This window comes from Panthera pardus, unplaced genomic scaffold (genome assembly GCF_024362965.1).
Source record: "Panthera pardus isolate Hobbes unplaced genomic scaffold, ASM2436296v1 HiC_scaffold_8, whole genome shotgun sequence".
NCBI classification, from domain to species: Eukaryota; Metazoa; Chordata; class Mammalia; order Carnivora; family Felidae; genus Panthera; species Panthera pardus.
Window position 1 is genome coordinate 8,119,016 of NW_026527013.1, and position 20,139 is coordinate 8,139,154.

Genomic DNA, 20,139 nt, shown 5'->3' on the forward strand with positions numbered 1-20,139 from the left:
AGCCACAATCAACAAGAATCGAACGCTCAACTGACTGAGCCACCCAGCCACCCCTTAAGGCTTTTTTTTTTTTTTTTTAAGAATTTTTTTTATTTTTAAGCAATCTGTATACCCGCATGGGGCTCAAACTTACAACCCCGAGATCAAGGGTCTCATGCTCCACTGACTGAGCCCACCAGGTGCCCGATGTTTGGTCTTTTTTTCAGATTCCCCATATAAGGGAGATCATATGCAGTATTGGTTTTTCTCCGTCTGATTTAGTTCACTTAGCATAATGCCCTCAGGGTCTATCCATGTTGTTTCAAAAGGCAGGATTAGGGGCGCCTGGGTGGCTTGGTCGTTTAAGCGTCCGACTTCCGCTCAGGTCATGATCTCACGGTCCGTGAGTTCGAGCCCCGCGTCGGGCTCTGTGCTGACAGCTCAGAGCCTGGAGCCTGTTTCAGATTCTGTGTCTCCCTCTGTCTCTGACCCTCCCCCGTTCATGCTCTGTCTCTCTCTGTCTCAAAAATAAATAAACATTAAAAAAAATTTTTTAATAAAAAAAAAAAGGCAGGATTAAGGCTCAGTAATGTTCCATTATTTGTGTAGAAACACATTTTTCTTCTCTCTTCAACCACGAAGGGACAGTTAGATTGTTTCCAGGTCTTGACTACTATAAATAATCCCGCAGTGACAGGGAGTGCAGAGATCTCTTCGAGACCTTGTTCGCATTTCCTTTGGATAAATACCCAGAAGCGGGATTGCTGGGTCAGCTGGTAGCTTACGTCTGAATTTTGTGAGGATCCTCAATACTGTTTTCCAGAGCGGCTGCCCGAACATAACATTCCCACCCACAGTGCGTGAGGGTTCCCTTTTATCTACAACCTCACCAACCCTTGTTACCTTTTTTTTTTTTTTTTAATGTTTATTTTTGAGAGAGACAGAAAGACAGAGAGACAGAGACAGAGTGTGAGCAGGGGAGGGGCAGAGAGAGGGAGACACAGAATCTGAGCTGTCAGCACAGAGCCTGATGAGGGGCTTGAACTCATGAACCGCGAGACCATGACCTGAGCCAAAGTCGGCCGCTTAACTGACTGAGCCATCCGAGTGCCCCTTGTTATCTTTTTTATAATAGCCATTATTGTTTTTAATAAGATTTTATACTTTATGTAATGTCTACACCCAATGTGGGGCTCGAACTCACAGCCCTGAGATCAAGAGTCGCGTGCTCTACTGACTGAGCCAGTCGGGTGCCCCTATAATAGCCATTCTAACAAGTGTGAGGTGATATCTCATTGTGGTTTTGATTTGCGTTTCCCTTACGATTAATGGTGTTGGGTGCCTTTTCATGTACCTGTTGGCCATTTGTATGTCTTCTTTGGAAAAATATCTATTGAGATCCTGTGTCCATTTTTATTATTTTTTTAAATGTTTATTTATTATTTTAAGAGAGAGAGTGGGAGTGGGAGAGGGGAAGAGAGAGAGGGAGACACAGAATCCAAAGCAGGCTCCAGGCTCTGAGCTGTCAGCAGAGCCGGATGTGGGGCTTGAACTCACGAGAAACATGAGATCATGACCTGAGTTGAAGTTGGCTGCTTAACCGACTAGCTACCCAGATGCCCCAAGCATCCAACTCTTGATTTTGGCTCAGATCATGATCTCAAGGTTCATCAGATGGAGCCCTGTGTCGGGCTCTACACTGACAGCACAGCCTGCTTGGGATTCTCTCTCTCTCTCTCTCTCTCTCTGCCCTTCCCCTGCTTGTGATCTGTCTCTCTCTCAAAATAAATAAATAAACTTAAGAAAAATATCTTGGGACACCTGAGTGGTTCAATCAGATGAGTGTCCAACTTCGGCCAAAGTCATGATCTCCTGGTGTGTGAGTTCGAGCCCCACATGCGCTCACCGCTGTCAGCCTGGAGCCTGCTTCGGATCCTCTGTCCCCCTTTCTCTCTGCCCCTCCCCTGCTTGCTCTCGGTCAAAAAATAAACAAAACATTTACAAAATGACTTGATAAATAGATAGGTTCTTCTAGCTGTTGTGGATACTAGAGGAGTCAGAATTGGCCTGTGGACACTTGGTGATGGGGGCCAGACGTGGGAGGGCAGTGATGAATAAGAATGACAATAGCGGAGGCCCCTGGGTGGCTCGGTTGGTTGAGTGTCTGACTCTTGATTTCAGCTCTGGTCATGATCCCAGGGCCGCGTGACCCAGCCCTGAGTGCGCTGAGTGTGGAGCCTGCTTGAGATTTCCTCTTTTTCCCCTGCCCTTTCCCTGCTAAAAAAAAAAAAAAAAAAAAAAAAAAAAAAAAAAAAAAAGGACAATAGCAACAGTTCACACTGAAGTGGTGGCTGCTGTGAGCCAGTTCTTTTCTTTTCTTTTTTTTTTTTTAATATTTATTTATTTGGGGGAGACAGAGAGACAGAGTGCAAGCAGGGGAGGGGCAGAGGGAGAGAGAGAATTGGAAGCAGGCTCCAGGCTCCGAGCTGTCAGCACAGAGCCAGACGCGGGGCTTGAACCCACAAAGGGGGGTTTCATAACCTGGGCTGAACTCAGATGCTTAAGTTCAGTGAGCCACCCAGGTGCTCCTGCTGTGAGCCAGTTCCTAGCATTCTGCATATTCATTTCATCCTTCTCCAATACCCTAGGAATTAGGGACTATTACTAGCCCGTTTGGCAGATGAGGAAACTGAGGTGTTGAGAGGTGAGGTCACACTGCAGCATCTGCCTAGGTGGCCATGACTATTGTGCTGCTTTGGGAGTATGAAGACAACTGAAGACAGATTATGAGGTGGACTGACGGATCCTGGTAAGGGAGGTGATGGAGGCTGCGGGTGGGGGTGGGGCAAGGGTATGGGAGGAAAAGCCAGTGCGAGCGAAATGCAGGGTCAATTAGGGACACACAGAACCTGGGGAGCCTGAGAGACATTCCAAGGGGCACAGATGTGGAGGCTGGCCCCCAGGATGGGGACAGAGACCCAGGCTGGGAGATGATGTGGTGGTACTCATTGGGAAGGGGGATGAAGGGCAAGGAATCGAGGGCCACACCATAAAACACCCCCCTCCTCCAAGGAACCGGCTTGGGGGTGGTCAGGCACCAGATCAAACGGAAGGGGGTCACCTGTAGCCCCACAGCCCAGCTGTCCCCCCTGTTGTGTACCAGGCCACATGCTGAGTGTTGAGGGGCGAACAGTGAACAAGATGGACAGAGACCCATGGCCTTGTGGCACGGTGGGGACGGAGGTCATAAATATACTATATCTATATCTATATCTATATCTATATCTATATCTATATCTATGATCAGTGCTATGGGCTGAATGTTTGTGCCCCTCCACCCAATGCATAGATTGAAACTCTAACCCCCAGTGGGATGGCATTAGGAGGTGGGGCCTTTGGGAGGTGATCAGGGGTTAGATGAGGTCTTGAGGGTGGAGACTCCATGATGGGATTAATACTCTTATAAAAACGTAGAAGAGACAAGATCTCTCTCTCTCTCTCTCTCTCTGTCTCTCTGTCTCTCTGTCTCTCTGTCTCTCTGTCTCTCTGTCTCTCTGCACAGCACCATGATCTCACATTTCCATCCTCCAGAATCGTGAGAAAGGAATGTTTATTGTTTAAGCCACCCAGTCTGCAGTATTTTTTTTACAGCAGCCTGAGCTGACTCAGTCAGGTTGTGGTAGCTGCTCTGGAAAAAAATAGAATGGAGAATGGGAAAAGAGCCTAAAGGTGGGCGTGGGGTAGATTTTGAGCACAGTCAGCCTGCTGGGATGACATCTGAATAAATTCCTGAAAGAGGTCCAGGAGGAGCCATGCAGATACCCAGGATGAGAGAACTAGGCGGGCAGGGGGAATGGCAAGAGCAAAGGTCCTGGGGTGGGATTGCACATGTTTGATGAGAAAGGAGGCAGGTGTGACTGAAGGCAGGTGTAGTTACGGAAGAGGGGAGGGAAAGTCAGGGAGGGGACTGTCTTTTTTCGTGCTGTTTATGACCCACGCCCTCGGCCAAATCTTCATCGTACTTCCTTCAGCCTGCTGGGGACAGGGCCCTTGGATTGGCCACTAGAGGCCACCCTCCCTGCGGTTTACAGGGTCACTCCGCTGTCATCTGCCTTTGAGGTCGCGATCGGTTTTCCCTGAGCCCTGACTGTGCCTCAAATGTCATGCTAAAGTGCTTTACACGGATGAACTCAGCTGATCCTCCTAACACTCCTGAGTCAGACGCATTGAAATTTTTTTTACAACTTTATTGAGGTATAACTGACATACATCATACCACACACCTTTCAAGTGTTCAATCCGATGAGTTTCACATCCTGAAAAACAGCACCGGGATCAAGATACTAAACACATCCACCACCTCAAGAAGTATATTCTAGCCCTTTTTGGTCCCTCCCTCTAGCCTCTCGCCACCCCAGCCCACCCCCAGACACCCCGAAACCGATCTGCTTTCGGTTACTAGAGACGAAGTTGCATTTTCTGGAGTTTTATATACACGGGACCAGAGAGTATATACTCTTCTTTTTTTATCTGGCTTCTTTCCCTCCGCAGGATTATCACGAAGATTCCTCAATGTTGTTGTGTGTATTTGAGGCCCTTTTTGGCTCCTAAGGAAACTGAGCACACAGAGGTGTAGTTTGGGGGAGTGAGGAGGGGGCGTCACACGGGTTTGGCCCCATAGCAAGGCGGGTCTCGGATGCGCAGGCCGCGGAGGGGCGCTCTGGCGGGTGGGACGCGGGCAGGTGCACACACGCGCGGCGGCCGCGCCTGGACCGCCTTTGCCGGCGCGCCGTCGGGGGCGGGGCCGGGGCGGGCCCGGGGCGGGGCTTCCCGACTCTGGAGCCTCCGATAAGGGCCTGCGGGGGGCTCGGACGCGCCTGGGCGCTGCGATAGGGTGGCGGGGCGTGCTCGTGGGGCGCCGCGGGGAGGCGCCGCGGCCCGAGGTCCCGGTGCGGCCACCCGGAACCGGGGCCGGGCGGGGCGGGGCGTCCGGCCGTGTCGCGCCCGCCCGGCTCCCGGGGCCAGGGCCGCTAAAATGGCGGCGGCGGCGGCGGAGGTGACAGCGTCCCGCGCCGGGCCCGGGGGCCTGGCCGCCGCGTCGGGGGCCGACTAGCGCCTTCCTGGGCGCCGCGGCCCGGCCCCCACCCCGGGCGCTCGCGCGCGGCCCCCACCTGGGCCCTCCGTCCGCCCTCCCGGCGCGCCCATGAACTCCGTGTCGCCCGCCGCCGCGCAATACCGGAGCGGGAGCCCGGAGGACGCGCGCCGCCCCGAGGGCCGCAGGCCGCGGGGCCCCCGAGTCCCGGACCCCAACGGCCTGGGGCCCTCTGGAGCCAGCGGCCCGGCTCTTGGCTCGCCCGGGACCGCCCCTGGGGAGCCGGACGAGGTGGACAAGTTTAAGGCGAAGTTCCTGACGGCCTGGAACAACGTCAAGTACGGTGAGGAGGGGGCGGGCCCGGGGGTTGTGTTCTGAGATAGGAGCCAGCCGGGGGTTGGGCTTGGCGGGGGAGGGGGGGTGCTCGAGGTCGGTAGGAGTCCAGGAGAACCAGACGCTGGCCCTCCGAGTGTTCCACCCTTTGCTCGCCTCTTGTGAGTCACCTGTGGGTCCCCCGCCCTGTCCTGTCCTGCCCTGCCCCGGGCGGACCTGCAGCAGGTCCAAAAGGAATGTGTTTTCAAGTCTCCATTCCCGTGTGACCTTGGGCAAGGTCTCTTTGCTCTGCTGTGCCTTCATTTTTCCCCTCTGTAAAACGGATACAATAATCAGAACTGCTTTATTCGTCCCGAATTAATGGCAAACACTCACGTGGCCGTTACTACGGTCCCTGCCTCCCTCCGAGAGGACTGTGGCATGGATTTCCCCGTGCCAGCCCTGAGATAGGACCTAGGATGGTCTCCGTTTCACAGACCGGGGAGTAGAAGCGCTGTTGCTGTGAAGCAGGTGCTTCAAGTCGCTGGGTGCTGCCCCACCCACGTCTCCCCCCAGGCTGGGCAGTCAAAAGCCGGACCAGCTTTAGCAAGATCTCCAGCGTCCACCTCTGTGGCCGCCGCTACCGCTTCGAGAGCGAGGGTGAGCTGGTGGCCCCGGTCCGCGGTTGAGGGAGGCCCCCAAGGCTGTTCCTGACGGCAGCTGACAAGCCTGGTCTCGCAGGTGACATCCAGCGTTTCCAGCGGGATTTCGTCTCCCGGCTGTGGCTCACCTACCGCCGGGACTTCCCGCCCCTCGCTGGAGGCTGCCTGACCTCGGACTGTGGCTGGGGATGCATGCTTCGCAGCGGGCAGATGATGCTGGCACAGGGCCTGCTGCTGCACTTCCTGCCCAGAGGTGAGTGGGGGAGGGAAGGGCCCCCTCAGAGTGCAGCACCAAGGGCACAGGGCAGCACAGGGCAGCGGTGTTGGGCTTGTTTGTAAACTAAGTTTACAGTTAAGTTAGATTGTGTGCCAAGTAAGTTTTGAGGGGGGCGTGAGAGTTTATCAAATAAGTTGCAGGAATGGGAAAATTGTTGGGAAACGTGGCGTCTCGGGAGCCTTAGAATTGTACGTAAAGCATGAGCTGATGGGAAGCGTGCCCCCCTCCGGCCCCCACTGGCACTGTCTGACTGTGTACTCCATCCCCACCAGACTGGACGTGGTCCGAGGCCTCAGGCCTGGGCCCCTCTGAGCCATCAGGGTTGGCCTCTCCCAACCGTTACCGCGGGCCTGCACGCTGGATGCCCCCCCGCTGGGCCCAGGGCACCCCCGAGCTGGAGCAGGAACGTCGGCACCGGCAGATAGTGTCCTGGTTCGCCGACCACCCCCAGGCCCCCTTTGGTCTACACCGGCTGGTGGAGCTTGGGCAGAGCTCAGGCAAGAAGGCGGGTGACTGGTATGGGCCATCTCTGGTGGCACACATACTCAGGTGAGGGCCGCTGCAGGGGACACGGGAACCACTGGGTTTCCCCCAGGAACTCAGGCCTTCCCTCTCACCCCCAGGAAAGCTGTGGAGAGCTGCTCAGAGGTCACCCGCCTGGTGGTGTATGTTTCTCAGGACTGCACAGGTAAGAGACCGGAAACCACGGTCACAGAGTTCTCACCCTGAGCCAGTCGCTAGGACTTAACCTGCCTCAGAGGCTGAAACCAGTTCTGGGGCAGAGGGACCCTTGGAAAGGATTCAAGGCCCACACAGTGGAAGGGCCTCAGGATCCCTCCACTCCCTCTGGAACCAGGAGAGGAAACTTTAGGGGCTTCTCTACAAGTGATAGAATAAAGGACATAAGGACTTCCCTCCATCAGGTCCAATTTACTCCTACTCTGTAAATAATTCTTAAAGAATTCTTTTTTTTTAATTAATTTTTTAATGTTTATTTATTTTTGAGAGACAGAGTGCAAACGGGAGAGGGGCAGAGAGAGAGGCAGACACAGAATCTGAGCAGGCTCCAGGCTCTGAGCTGTCAGCACACAGCCTGACGTGGGGCTCTAACTCACCAACCTGACCTGAGCCGAAGTTAGCCACTTAATTGACTGAGCCACCCAGGCGCCCTCCTCCAAATCAGTCTAGATAGGGTTTTTATTAATAGGAGCCGCGGTGGATTGGTATCAGGGAATCTACAAAACCTATACGTTTTTATGCAGAATTGTAGAGATTTGGGCAACGTTTGATTTTCACGGACAACCCGATCTTACTCTGTTTGGGCTGTTAGAACAGAAGTGCCACAGACTATAGAGGCTTCTAAATAACGGGAATTTATTTTTGTAGTTCTGGGGGCTGAGAAGTCCAAGATCAGGACATCAGCAGATTCAGTGTCTGGTGGGCACCCACTTCCTGGTTCATTTTGCTGTGTCCACATGGTGGAAGGGGCTCTCTCAGGTCTTTTTTATAAAGGCACTAATCCCATTCATGAGGATTCCACCTTCATGACCTAGTTGCCTCCCAAAGGCCCCACCTCTTAATACCATCGCCTTAGGGATTAGAATTTCTTCTCCGGGGGCGCCTGGGTGGCGCAGTCGGTTAAGCGTCCGACTTCAGCCAGGTCACGATCTCGCGGTCCGTGAGTTCGAGCCCCGTGAGTTCGAGCCCCGCGTCAGGCTCTGGGCTGATGGCTCGGAGCCTGGAGCCTGTTTCCGATTCTGTGTCTCCCTCTCTCTCTGCCCCTCCCCCGTTCATGCTCTGTCTCTCTCTGTCCCAAAAATAAAAAAAAAAAAAAAAAAGAATTTCTTCTCCGTCTTTGTCTTCTTCTTCTTTTTTTTAATGTTTATTTTATTTTTTAAGAGAGAGAGACAGAGTGCAAGCAGGGGAGGGGCAGAGAGAGAGGGAGACAGAATCCAAAGCAGGCTCCAGGCTCTGAGCTGACAGCACAAAGCCCGACGCGGGGCTCAAACCCAGGAGCCATAAGATCATGACCCGGGTTGAAGTCAGACGCCTAACCCCCTGAGCCACCCAGGCACCCCCCCCCAACTTTTTTTAATGTTTATTTTTGACAGAGAATGCATGTGTGTGTGCGAGTGGGGGAGGGGCAGAGAGACTAGAGAGAGAATCCCAAGCAGGCTCACCGTGTCAGCACGGAACCTGATGCGTGACTCTATCCCATGACTGCAAGATCATGACCTGAGCTGAAATCAAGAGCTGGACGCTCAACCGACTGAGCCACCCAGGCGCTCTGGGGATTAGAATTTCAACATCTGAATTTTGGAGGGGGGAGACACAAGCATTCAGACCATAGCAGCTGCGTTTCCAGAAGGGTCGAATCCACTTTTCTGGGAGCCAGGCAGGGGCTTACTTAGCAGTAAGGCAGGAGGTGGGAGAATGGAGACCAGCGTTTTGGACTCGAGGAGGAGGGACACACAGGGACATTCAGCTGAGGGGCAGTCTGCTTGGTGTTGCCATTTCTATATGGGCAAACCCATGCTCTGAGTAAGTAAAGACTAACCAGGCCTGGAACTGGGGAGGTGCTCTGCCTCCTCCTGGTTTTCTGTTCTTCATCGAAACCTCGGGGCCTCAATTGCCCTGTCTGTAAAATGGGGATGTTGACACCTACCTGGAGGCCCTGGAATTGTCTGGGGGAATTTGGGGCGGGTGGGGCACCAGAAAGACATCCTTTTCCGCCGGTGACAGGAGTAGGACCCTGAGAGGCTGCATAGGCTTCGGGAGGGCCGCGCTCTGAGGCTTGAAGGGTGGGCGAGAACGTGACTTGCCGCGCTGTCCTTCCAGTGTACAAGGCAGATGTGGCACGCCTGGTGGCCAGGCCGGACCCCACAGCTGAGTGGAAGTCTGTGGTCATCTTGGTGCCGGTGCGGCTGGGTGGCGAGACGCTCAACCCTGTGTATGTGCCCTGCGTGAAGGTAGGTTCCGCCGAGCCTCCCCTGGGAACTGCCCCGGCTTCGTTAGCTCGGCTTGGGTGTTTCTGCTTCCCCCGTCTCTATCTGTTGCTTCAGTGGTTCCGAGCACCTATTATGTGCCGAGCACCGTCCCAGCTGCTGGGGGCTTGGAGGCCAACAGGCAAACGTTCGTGCCCTCTGGGAGTGGGGAAGGTCAGACAGTGGATCTGAAACCACACTGACAGCTGTGGCATTACGCCGTAGATTCTAGAGGGACTAAAACTAACACTGAAGGGCAGATGGGGGTGGCTGCAGCCTAGGAAAGCCCCTCTCCAGCAGAGCAGGAGAGGAGGCAGAAGCGTGCTCTAGGTAAAAGGAATGGCAAGGCTGGAAAAACCCTGGTGTTTTTACTCAGAATGAAGGCCAGAATTGTCCCTACAGCCTGCAAGGCTTTGCACTGTGTCCCTGTTCCTTGACCTCATCTGCCCCCACTCTCCTTTCTCAGTTCACTCTGCCCCAACCACACAGGCCTCCCCACTGTTCTCAGAACACACCTGCCCCAGGGCCTTTGCCCTCACTTCCATCTGCTTGGAGTGCTCTTTGTGCAGAGATACACTCCTAACTCCCTCTCTTACTTCATTCAGGTCTTTGCTGAAGTGGCACCTTTTAGTGAGGCCATTCTGATTCCCCTTATTTCAAATTGCAAAGCCCTCTTTCATCCTTTATTCTCCCAGTGTTACTGCCCGCTGATGCGACAGAACTTACTCATCTTGTTCCTTGTTCGTCTCCTACGGTAGAATGTCTGCTCCATGAGAACAGGCTGGGGCTTTTGCTAAGTGTTTCTCAAGGGACTGTCTCTGACAGCACCTGCCCAAAGCACACTCCTTCACCCCCTTTCCTCCCTGCAGGAGCTCCTGCGTTCAGAGCTGTGCCTGGGCATCATGGGGGGCAAGCCACGGCATTCACTGTACTTCATCGGCTACCAGGGTAGGCCCACCCCTTCCCACTCCATCCTGTCCCACCTTACCCCTCCCCAGCCCCTCTCATGCCTCCACCCTTGCAGATGACTTCCTGCTCTACCTGGACCCCCACTACTGCCAGCCCACTGTGGATGTCAGTCAGGCTGACTTCCCCCTGGAGGTGAGCTGGCTGGGATCCCTGGGGTGGGGCTGGGGAACGTGGAGGGAGCCGGGGCCCTAAGCTTCCCACGTCTTATGCCCCAGTCCTTCCACTGCACCTCACCCCGAAAGATGGCCTTTGCCAAGATGGACCCAAGCTGTACGGTGGGGTTCTATGCTGGAGACCGGAAGGAGTTTGAGACGCTCTGCTCAGAGCTGACCAGGGTGAGCAAGGAGGGGTGGAGGGTGGAGGGCAAGGGGCAAGGAGGGAGTGGAAGAGGAACAGAGATCTTGAGTCTAGCAGACACGGGCGGGGCAGGGGGGTGCTACTTGCAGGCTGTGTTGTCAAGATTGTTATCCTGTCCCCAAGCTACTAACGCCCAGCTATGACCAATTAGACAAAAGAAGGGCATAAAAGGAGAAGTGAGGAGCATTGTTGCTTGAGCTGCCCCCATGAGCTCAAGTGGTGGGGCCTCTCCCCATCCCCTGGCTCTACAGCCCCATCAGGGCCTTACCCTTATAATAGTGTCAAAAGGTAGCCACCAGCCTTCCTGGGCACCCACCTCCCAGTTCAGTGGAAAGGAAGCCTCACTTTCCCAGCAGATGCAGCAAAAACCACAGGGTTGCTGTTCATTGGTTACACTGGGCCATATGTCCATCACTGGGCCAATCACTCGGGCCAGGGAATGGACGGTGCTGACTGGCTGGCCTGGGTCATCGCCCAGAGGGATGGGAGCTGAGCTCAGGAAGCACCTGATAAATATACCTATTGGGATATTTACCTACTGGGTAATACCTATTGGGATATACCTATTGGGATACCAATTGGGATAATTATAGGATAATTAACATGGTTTGGAGCTAAGCCACTCTCTCTCTCTCTTCCCTCCAGGTCCTCAGCTGCTCCTCAGCCACAGAGCGGTACCCCATGTTCACCCTGGCCGAGGGCCATGCTCAGGACCACAGCCTGGATGCCCTCTGCTCCCAGCTCTCCCAGCCGACGCTGCGGCTCCCTCGCCCGGGGCGGCTCCTCAAAGCCAAACGCCCAAGTTCTGACGACTTTGTGTTTTTATGACGGGTGGCGTTGGGGGAGAAGATGCGCACTATTTATTTTTTTATTTATGTCATGCTGGGTGTGGGAGCTTGACATCGGGAGGTGATGGGTCTTCCCCTTCTCACTCCCTTGACAAGCGCAGCTGAGACCAGTCCAGGAAAGCTCTGAACTGGGGCCATTCGGACAATGGGCCTCCCGCCAGCTGGGCCCTCCTCACAGGGCAGGGAGGGAGAGCTTCCGGACACCCACTCAGGGCCTGACTCAAGTACTGTAGTTTGCACTGGACCACCCATGCCCCTCACTGGTCCCAAAGCCCCTACCCTGCTAAGGACGGGGGGTACGGGAGGGAGGGGAACTGTGGCCACTGGGGGCTAATAAAGCCGTTTAATTTGACTGTGGCTATGGCTGGGCCCAGCATTTAAGGGATGGGGTCCAAGGGGTCCAAGGCGTGTCTCAAGGTGAGACGCTGGGGGAAGCGTGTTAGGTAGGCCTCACTTCCACAACTTCTTCGGCCACAGGCAGACACCAGGGTCTACACAGTCCCCAAGCTCGATTGGAGGGGAGGAGCCCCAGGGCCCCTGCCTGCTCCCCGGAGCTCAGGGGCCGCTCTTGGGACCCTGTTGCTTCCTCCGCTGCCGGCCCAGCTGCCGGAAGTGCAGCCGTTTGGGGTTGAGGCCAAAGGCCTGCAGTCTCTGGCGGCTAAACTCACGGCCACCCAGGGTCACGGTGGGGCCCAGGAGACGCGCCTTCTTGCCCCTCCTCCGCCTGTGGGGGACTGACTTCTGGGTGGGAGACACAGGACCCGCCTCTTCCTGTGCCGGGGGGCTCCCAGGCTGGGGCCGCTGCCCACAGGCCCCATCAGGCGCCAGCAGCTGCCCCGGAGGGTCGGCTTTGTCTCTCTGTGGCTTCCCTGTGGCTTCCGTGAGCGTCTCCGTCCTGAGGAGAAAAGCAGGGGCTCAGCCCAAGCCTGGCAGGCCTGTTCCTGAGCACACATCTCCCATTTTACAGATGAGGAAAGGAGAGGTTCAGAGAAGCAAGGCAGAAGATCAGAGGCCTGCCTCAGATTCAAACCCAAGTCTGACACCAAAACTGGGGCTTTTCTACTGAAGTCGGAGGCTGGACTGTATTGCTGATAATTCTGGTACCTGGGCTTATTTCAGCTTTAAATCAACTCTGTGAGCTTCTATCACCCCTGCTTTATAGATCAGGAAATAACGGTCTTAATACTATTACTACCTACATAGCATTTACTCTGTTTTAAACGCTTCAAATGAATGAATTCACTTAATCCTCAAAAACCCAGTAAGAAATGAGCCATCTTTACCCCCATTTTAAAAATGAGGAAACAGGCCCAGAAAAGGCAAGTGCCTTGCCCAAGGTCACACAGCTGTGGCCCAGTCAGAATTTGAACCCCGGTATCAGAGAAAGGAAGCCCCATTCCCAGGGCCATGCAGCAAAATGGCTGACCGAGCAAGACTCGAACCCGGGCCCAGCTGGCTCCTGAGCCCGCCCTCCTCCAGCCAGTGACACTCACCCCTCTGGGCAAAGTGACTTGAAGATCTGCCTCTTCTTCCAGGAGTTCTGGGCCTTCTGGCTGTATGCCCTCTTGTCCTGCAACTCCTCTTGCTCTGACCTGCAGATGCCCAGCAGACAGGCCTATTGCCCGACGCTCTGGGAGGGACCCGTGCCTGCTCACCTGCCTGCCTGCCGCCCCCCCCGCCCCCCCCCGGACACCCGGCCCAGTCCCAACCTGTCACCTGTACATGCAGGTCTTCTTCAGGGAGCACCACCGGTTCAGCTCTTTGTCATCAGCAGCGAGGATCTACACAGGGAGGGAGGGTGGGATCCTGCTTGTTTGAGCCCTGGGTCGGGGGTGTAGGCGGCCTGGCTCTCTCGGAGCCTTAGCCACCTCACTGTTCAAAGCAGGGTAACGCTCCTCCCAAGTTCAGCAGGATGTCACCATAGCGGGAGAGGACTGATTTCTGCGGAGGCCACTAGAGGTCTTTGGCAGGGGACATCAGATGGGGAAACTGAGGCCCATCAAGGAGATCCTTGCCGTAGTCACACGGCCACGGAGTGGCTGATTTAAGATCCCAGTTTGGGGGTCCAGGGGTCCCAGCAGCCTCAGAACAGGGCAAGGGTCTCTGCTAATGACCGGGTGTGCAAATTACAGATGAGGCCCAGCCTCCCAGCTCCAGGCCTCGGTTTCCTCATCTATAAGGTGGGCAAGCCCCTTAGAAACTATTCAGATTGAGTAAATGCAGATGATATGAGCTCCATAAACGTTGGCTTTGCGGGCCATGCACAGTCAAGCACCCACAGCCACATGGCTGAGGGACAAATGCCATTCCGAGAGCCATACACGTTCATCGCACCTCCGTAGCCACAAGGGGGGGCTGTTATTAGGCCCATTTTAAGTGGGGAAACAGGCACGGCGTTCTAGGTCACGCAGCTGGTGAGTGACCAAAGCAAGATTTGAATCCAGGCCATCTGTTTCCAGGGCCACCCAACCGCAGACGTACGGTGACAGAATGGAAAGTACTATTTACAGGGGTGTCTGTGGGCACAGCCGCTGGAGGCAGGTGACATTACTCATGTTGTTAGCGCTAACACTCCTCTTGTTTTCAAGGTGAGGGAGCAGGGGTGTTGCAACCCCTGCGGGGTCCACACTCCCTCTTGCCCCCGGGGCACCCCCTGCCCCTGTGCCGGGCACCCCTCTGGGGCCTCACCTCCTCGGTGCTCAGCCCGAAGTCGCAGGGAACCACAGTGCGGTACTTAAAGCGACAGGGCAGATCGTCAACGATGTCCTCGTAGTCCAGCCGGTAATACTCATCCAGGTACTCCTCGAACGTCTGGTCTCCTGTGAGGGGAGGGAGCCAGGCTGCCAGGGTGTGCCGGGCCCCGCGGAGCCCCTGCCCGCCCCCCCGCCAGCAGCCCGGGCCTCACCAGGGTTGAACACGGGCTTTTCCTGCCCCACCGCCGTGGCGAAGGGCGACTTGCGCTTCTTCTTGCCTGTCAAGGGGGCCTCGCGCCGCTTTTTCCGCGGCTGGCTGGGGTTGTAGTCAGCATCCATCTGCCAAGATGCAAAAGTCAGGCCAGCCCCCGGGGGGACCCCACACACCCCCAGGTCCCCCTCCACCCTGGGCACCCACATTGAAGTCGGGGTCCTCGCAGTGCGGTTCCTGCCGGCTCCAAGCTCCATCCTGCTTGGGCCCAGCCCATGTGTCCCAGTTCCAGTCATCTGCTTCCAAAGGAGACAGGGTAGGGGGTCAGGGTGGGACTTTGGACTTGAGACCCAGCCACTCCCCCAGCTGGTGCCCGCCGCCGTCCCCCGCCCCCCCCCCCGCCCCGCCGTGACCTCACCTTCAAGCCCTTCCTCTTCCTCAAATTGCGGCTTCTCCTCCTCCGTGGTGCCATAGTACTCGTCCCCAAAACATCTCTATGGGGTCAGAGCCAGGAGGGATCAGCAAGGCCTCTCCCCCCAGACAGTTTCATTCCTGCACCTTACATGGCTCCCAGCACCCTCAAGGCCTAGCTGCTGCCTGTGTGCCCAGGCCCCTCCAGGCCCCAATCCCCCTGATTCTGTTCCAACGAGCCGCGGTTCTTTCCCTCCCACAGGCCTTTGCGCCTGCAGTACCCCCTCCCCGGCTGCCTAACTGCGGCTCAGGCCTCCGGTCTCCGCTGCCTGCCCTCAACCCGCTCACCACCACACCTGCCAAAGCCGATCAGGGACTCCCTGAATACCCCACCTCCCCCTGCACACCGCCCATCACCACTCTGATCCCTGGGGGCACTCACTGTACAGTTAAGTGCCTGCCATCAGACTGGGAGCTCTGGGAGAGCAGCGACCACTATGTCGCCTGATGCTCAGTGACCACCAGACTGGCTCTCGCCGTTACATGAGCTCCGAGGCCGTTGGGCCCTTGCTGGAACCCCGGCACCCAGTGGGCACCTGGCAAAGGCAGATATTGCTCACGGTGTCACTTATTAAGCCCCTACTGTATGCCCAATGCTGGGCTGCATCTTGCTGCGTTCTCACAAACACCCCAAGGGACAGAAACTACCTCCGTTCTACTGAGGAAACTGAAGCCTACGCGTCCTCAGTCTCCTTCCCTGGCCTCCGAGGCTTGGTCGGGGGCCTCTTTGGGGCTCCCGGGGTCCCCACTGCTTTCCTCATAAGGCCCTATCGCCTGTTTCCATGGCCTGACACTATGTCCCCTCTGACCCAACAATAAACATCAACAGCAACAAGACGAAAGGAAACACAGCTACCCCGTTCCTTGAGCATTACCAGTGTTTACACGTACTCCTCTTAGGCCGTCCTTACAACAGCCCTGAGGTAGACAGTATGGCTGAGCTCACTTTGCAGACAGGGACACATGCTCAGATCGAGTCACTTCTCAGAGGTCACACAGCCGGGAAACCACCACTGATTCCAGAGCCCTGTCCCAAGCACTGCGTGGCGGGGGTGGGGTGCAGGGGCCGCACCTGCATGAGCTGGTCATGCTGGGTAGGATCAAAGTCGTCCTCCAGGTCCTTCTCCTCGAAGCCCAGTGTCTCATTGCCTGTGACCTGCCGCAGCCTCTCCAGCTTGGCCAGGATCTCCTTCCTTTTCAGGTTCTTCAGCTGCTTGAGCTCTTCCTGCTTCTTCGCTTTCTCCTGCGGGTGACAGGCCAGGGAGAGAGGGAGGACGTGGGCTCTCCCCGCAGGGCTGACAGCCCTCCCCGGCCTGACACCCCCACACTCACCCTCTTCTTTCGCTCCCTCGTCTCCTCTCTCCGCTCCTTCCTGCGCTCGTCCTTGCGGCGCACAGAGGACGCGATGCTTCGAGGGTAGGTCTTGACCTGTGGGCAGCAAGGGAGCCCAGAAAGGGCCACAGAGATGATTCTGGGCTCTCCCGGCCCGGGCCCCAAGGTCCGGGTCCTGCTCGGCGCCCGCCCTGGCCACGCACCAAGGCCGAGTCCGGCTCCTCGAAGCGGAAGTTGTACTTGTGCTCAAAGTCCTCCTGCTTCTTCAGAAACAGCTCCCCCTCATCCGAGGAATCATCCACGGCCAGCTGGACGGGGAGGCTGGGGCCCCTGAGGGACGAGACGGGGCAGGGCTGGGGGTCAGCCGAGCCCCTGCACTCCTGTGTACCAGCTGTGTGAACTCATTGCCTCCTAAGAATCCTACTTTTGGGGCACCAGGGGGGTTTGGTTGGTTAAGCGTCCGACTCTTGATTTCGGCTCAGGTCATGATCTTACGGTTCGTGAGTTCGAGCCCCACATCGGGCTCTGTGCTGACAGCTCAGAACCGGCTTAGGCACCTCTCTCAATCCCTCTGTCTGCCCCTCTGCTGCCTGTGTGCACACTCTCTCCCTCTCCCTCTCCCTCTCCTCTCTCAAAATAAATAAACCAGATTAAAAAAAGATCCCTACTTCCGAGGCACCCCCATTTGACAGATGGGGAACCCGGGGACAATGTCTAACGACAAGGCCACCTAGCTCCAGACCCCATGCCCCTCGCCCCACCGCTCTTCCTCACAGAACAAGACCTCTGCTACCATCTGTGCAAAAAAGTAAACAGCCGGTGCCCTTTGCTGTCTGGCTGGCTTGGCTCCAGGCCCCTGGGGGACGTGGTTACTCACGCTTCCTCCTCCTCCTCTTCCTCCTCCTCGCCCTCCTCCTCTTCCTCATAGTGTTTGTTAAGGATATAATCTCGCAGGAACCGCTCGCCTTCATCCAGCTCTGGGTCGTTCCAATATTCTTTGAGGTGGGTCTGGGGTGGGGGGGGGGGGGGCAGACAGGACACAGGTCAGGGACTTGTGGGCCGGGAAGGAGGTAGGCACGGACACCATGTAGATCTAAGTAACTGACACTTCACGGCCAGCCTATAAACTAGAGGGGATAACCCCCATCTTATAGAAATAGAAACTGGCGCCCAGAGAGGGGCACGCCCCACCTTCAGACTAGGTGCTCTTGACTACTCCCTCAAGGATTCATTTCCAGAAAAAGGCTGGAAACGGTATAGACACGAGAACTCACCAGTTCTTGCAGGGTATCGGTGTTGCGAATCTCCTTCTGCCCCTTCAGCCATTCCACGTAGTCCGCATCCTCCTGGGCCTGAGGGTAGGCCAGCACTGAGGGTCTGGGGACCCCTTCCTGTCAGCAGCACCCCCCCACCTCGGTCCATCCAGGCCCCAGCACTTACCTTCTCCTCCCTGGTTTTAGCGCGTTTCTGCAGCAACCCGGAGCCGCCCTCCCCGGCACTGTCCTCGCTCTCGCTGTCTTCCACAAAAGCCCGGAAGCTGCCCACGTGAGAGAATAAGCCTCAGGATATGCAGGCTGGTCTCTGCCCACAGTCCCAGCATTAACCCCATTTACGGAGTCCTGAGCCCTCCACAACAAGCTCAGAGCAGTACTGTGACCCAGAGAGCATCGTCAACCCCATTTAACAGATGGAGAAACTGAGGCACGGAAAGACTAAGTGACGTGCCTAAGGGCACACAGCCATGAAGTACCACAGCTGGATTTGAACCCAGGCCTGTCCGACCCTGTGGCCTCAGTCCTATCCATTTGGCCATTCAATCCTCCCAGGCTCACCTTTCCTTGAGCTGTTTCTGCTCTTCTACGTAACTTTTTGACGAGATCTGCTGCAGAGAGAGCGACACAGGCCTCAGGCCCAGCCCCAAGCCCCTCAGCCCCTGACCAGGCCTCCACCCCACCTACCTGGAATCTCTGATTGGAGGTCTCCTCATCTGAATTTTCCTCATCGATATATTTGCTGCGCAAGGAAGAATGGGGCTCTCAGAACAGACTCCCCATGGCTCGTCTGTCCCGATGGGGTGGGCAGCTGTTAGAGCAGCAGTTGGGGGGCAGTGCGGTACAGGTGAGTCACTGACGATGCTGTTCTCTGGGGTTCCCTCAATTCTGGCGAGTCTCCACCAGCTTCTTTCCACCCTTGCTTCTAAGACTCCCATGTGCCTGTCTGCCTGCCCTGGGAAGACTGTGGGGGGACGGTGGGGAGTCAAGGTCTCTCCTCACCCTTCTTTCTCCAAGATAACCTTCCTTTCGTAGTCCTTCAGGTACATGGGCCGCATCTTCTTTTGCTTCTCCTTGGCTGCTGGCACTTCCTCACTCTCCGAGGAGGATACTATCGGGTTGCCAGAGACACCTGCCATCACTCACAGCCCCCTTCCTTTCCCAGGCAGAGAATCCCACAGGGCTTGGGCCAGGACACCCCCAAGGTTTCAAATCCCCGAGCCACCAGTTCCCAGCTGTGAGACAGGTATCACACTTATACTACATCAGTAGTAGCTGGCTACGCTCATTCAGCGAGTAATTCATGCTCTGAACAGTGCTAAGCACACAGTTGTTATTAACAGCAAGCGATAACCTAAAACACTGCTATGCACTGTAAACCTAGAACATATAACATATAAGCAAGGGTTCATTAAGTAGTCACAAAAGCCAGTAAGGCAGTGGGGAGCCTGGGCCATAGGGATGAGCAGCCCCAGACCTGTTCTCTGATAGAAGGTGGCATCTTTCTGGTAAATGCGGGGGTCCTTCTTCTTCAACAGGGAGAGAGTCCTGTAAAAGTCACGTTCTTGCTGGGGATCAAATTCCTAAGGCATGAAAAGGATCAGGAACAGACTTCAGAAAGGAGATGGGGAGAGCCTTGGTGGAGGTTAGGGGACACTAAGTAAGAGGGGCAGGTGGGTTGTGAGCCTGTGGAAATTAGGGTGGAGGGAGGGGTATACATTAGGAGGCTGGAGAAGGGATCCAGCTGGACAGAGGCAGGTAGGGGGCTCCAGGGTGGTATGAGGGGAGGTCCGAAGACAGCAAAGAGGTGGAGGAGGAAGAGGGCGCCTTTTGGGGGTGGGGAGGGGCAGGCCACACAGGTACAGGATCTGAAACAGGGGAAGGGGGTGGGCAAGGGGGAGGACAAAGGATTGACAGCGGGGCAGGTGAGCAGACAGGGAGCATGTGTGGGACAGCAAGCAGGGGCTGGATTGCACAGCGAGACCCCGAAGATCAGGGCTGATGTGAGAGGCCGAGCGTCCCATGTGGCAAAGAGATGTCCCACTTCGGGGACTGACAAATGGTTAAATTCTTGGGGATGAGGAAATGGACACAGCCGTTGCCCCTCACATCAGGATGGGCAGGTGGATCGTGCGTGGCGAGAGAGAGGAAGTAGGGGGGCATTGGGCCACCCCGTGGGGATGGGGAGGGCGCTGTGTGTCGTCCATGGGATTAGAAAAAGGAGGTTGGACGCTCCCGTAGGGTGGAAGGGGGCTGGAGACTAGCCACCCTCTGCATATCAGGATAGGGGTGCGGTGGGGAGCTTGGATGCTTCCCGAAAGTACGGGGCCGGAGTGAGAAAGCTCACCACGCGCTCGTCGCCAGAGTCGGACTCAGAGCTGGAGTCGCCGCCGCTGTCTCGGTCCCCGTAGCGATCTTTAACTGCGGGGCAGATGAGAGCCCCTCACAGATGAGCTTGGAAGACCAGATCAACCCCCGCTTCCCGACGACCCAGTCCGCGCCGCCGCCCCGCGCGCATGCGCCCCGCACTCACGCCGCTGCAGCTCCTCGCGCTCCCGGTAGCGGCCGTACCGCGCGGCAAACGCCGCGTTTACCCGAAGGGGTGACGACCCGCGCGGTTCCGGCATGGCGGCTCTGCGACCCACTGCGCACGCGTGTGGCGAGTGTCCCAAGGGGGTGGG

At 56.4% G+C, this 20,139-nt stretch overlaps 2 protein-coding genes across 4 annotated transcripts; one reads left to right on the top strand and one right to left on the bottom strand.

The window, feature by feature from the left end:
- Positions 1 to 4,798: 4,798 nt before the first annotated feature.
- Positions 4,799 to 11,837, top strand: ATG4D (autophagy related 4D cysteine peptidase). The gene is made up of 10 exons (XM_019427736.2): positions 4,799 to 5,414; positions 5,960 to 6,043; positions 6,125 to 6,298; positions 6,595 to 6,871; positions 6,946 to 7,010; positions 9,161 to 9,291; positions 10,176 to 10,254; positions 10,331 to 10,407; positions 10,491 to 10,610; positions 11,278 to 11,837. Exons 1-10 carry the CDS (start codon positions 5,183 to 5,185, stop codon positions 11,458 to 11,460), a joined length of 1,422 nt encoding a protein of 473 aa, XP_019283281.2. The 5' UTR covers positions 4,799 to 5,182; the 3' UTR covers positions 11,461 to 11,837.
- Positions 11,487 to 20,125, bottom strand: KRI1 (KRI1 homolog). Of its 3 annotated transcripts, none has more exons than XM_019427735.2 (19): positions 19,992 to 20,125; positions 19,806 to 19,879; positions 18,936 to 19,041; positions 18,461 to 18,569; positions 18,146 to 18,200; positions 18,020 to 18,066; positions 17,628 to 17,724; positions 17,462 to 17,539; positions 17,065 to 17,195; positions 16,391 to 16,517; positions 16,188 to 16,283; positions 15,928 to 16,098; positions 14,803 to 14,878; positions 14,592 to 14,683; positions 14,386 to 14,512; positions 14,169 to 14,299; positions 13,197 to 13,261; positions 12,974 to 13,072; positions 11,487 to 12,375 (listed from the first exon to the last, which is right to left on the bottom strand). In XM_019427735.2, exons 1-19 carry the CDS (start codon positions 20,083 to 20,085, stop codon positions 12,036 to 12,038), a joined length of 2,115 nt encoding a protein of 704 aa, XP_019283280.2. In that variant the 5' UTR covers positions 20,086 to 20,125; the 3' UTR covers positions 11,487 to 12,035. The 3 variants fall into 3 exon arrangements, with proteins under 3 accessions (XP_019283280.2, XP_019283279.2, XP_053752748.1); XM_019427734.2 differs by having other exon boundaries at positions 14,592 to 14,680; positions 18,020 to 18,069; XM_053896773.1 differs by having other exon boundaries at positions 18,020 to 18,069.
- Between the last annotated feature and the right edge of the window lie 14 nt (positions 20,126 to 20,139).

What these genes read in the sequence shown, in the direction of transcription:
- KRI1 (XM_053896773.1), bottom strand. Translation starts at nt 20,085, where the DNA reads ATGCCGGAACCGCGCGGGTCGTCACCCCTTCGGGTAAACGCGGCGTTT. An exon ending in ACTCTGGCGACGAGCGCGTG is followed by an intron (nt 19,042 to 19,805) that starts GTGAGCTTTCTC and finishes TTCATGCCTTAG; the next exon opens with GAATTTGATCCCCAGCAAGA. An exon ending in TCGGGCTGAGCACCGAGGAG is followed by an intron (nt 13,262 to 14,168) that starts GTGAGGCCCCAG and finishes CTCCCTGTGTAG; the next exon opens with ATCCTCGCTGCTGATGACAA.
- ATG4D (XM_019427736.2), top strand. Translation starts at nt 5,183, where the DNA reads ATGAACTCCGTGTCGCCCGCCGCCGCGCAATACCGGAGCGGGAGCCCG. An exon ending in CTACCGCTTCGAGAGCGAGG is followed by an intron (nt 6,044 to 6,124) that starts GTGAGCTGGTGG and finishes CTGGTCTCGCAG; the next exon opens with GTGACATCCAGCGTTTCCAG. An exon ending in GCTGCACTTCCTGCCCAGAG is followed by an intron (nt 6,299 to 6,594) that starts GTGAGTGGGGGA and finishes CATCCCCACCAG; the next exon opens with ACTGGACGTGGTCCGAGGCC.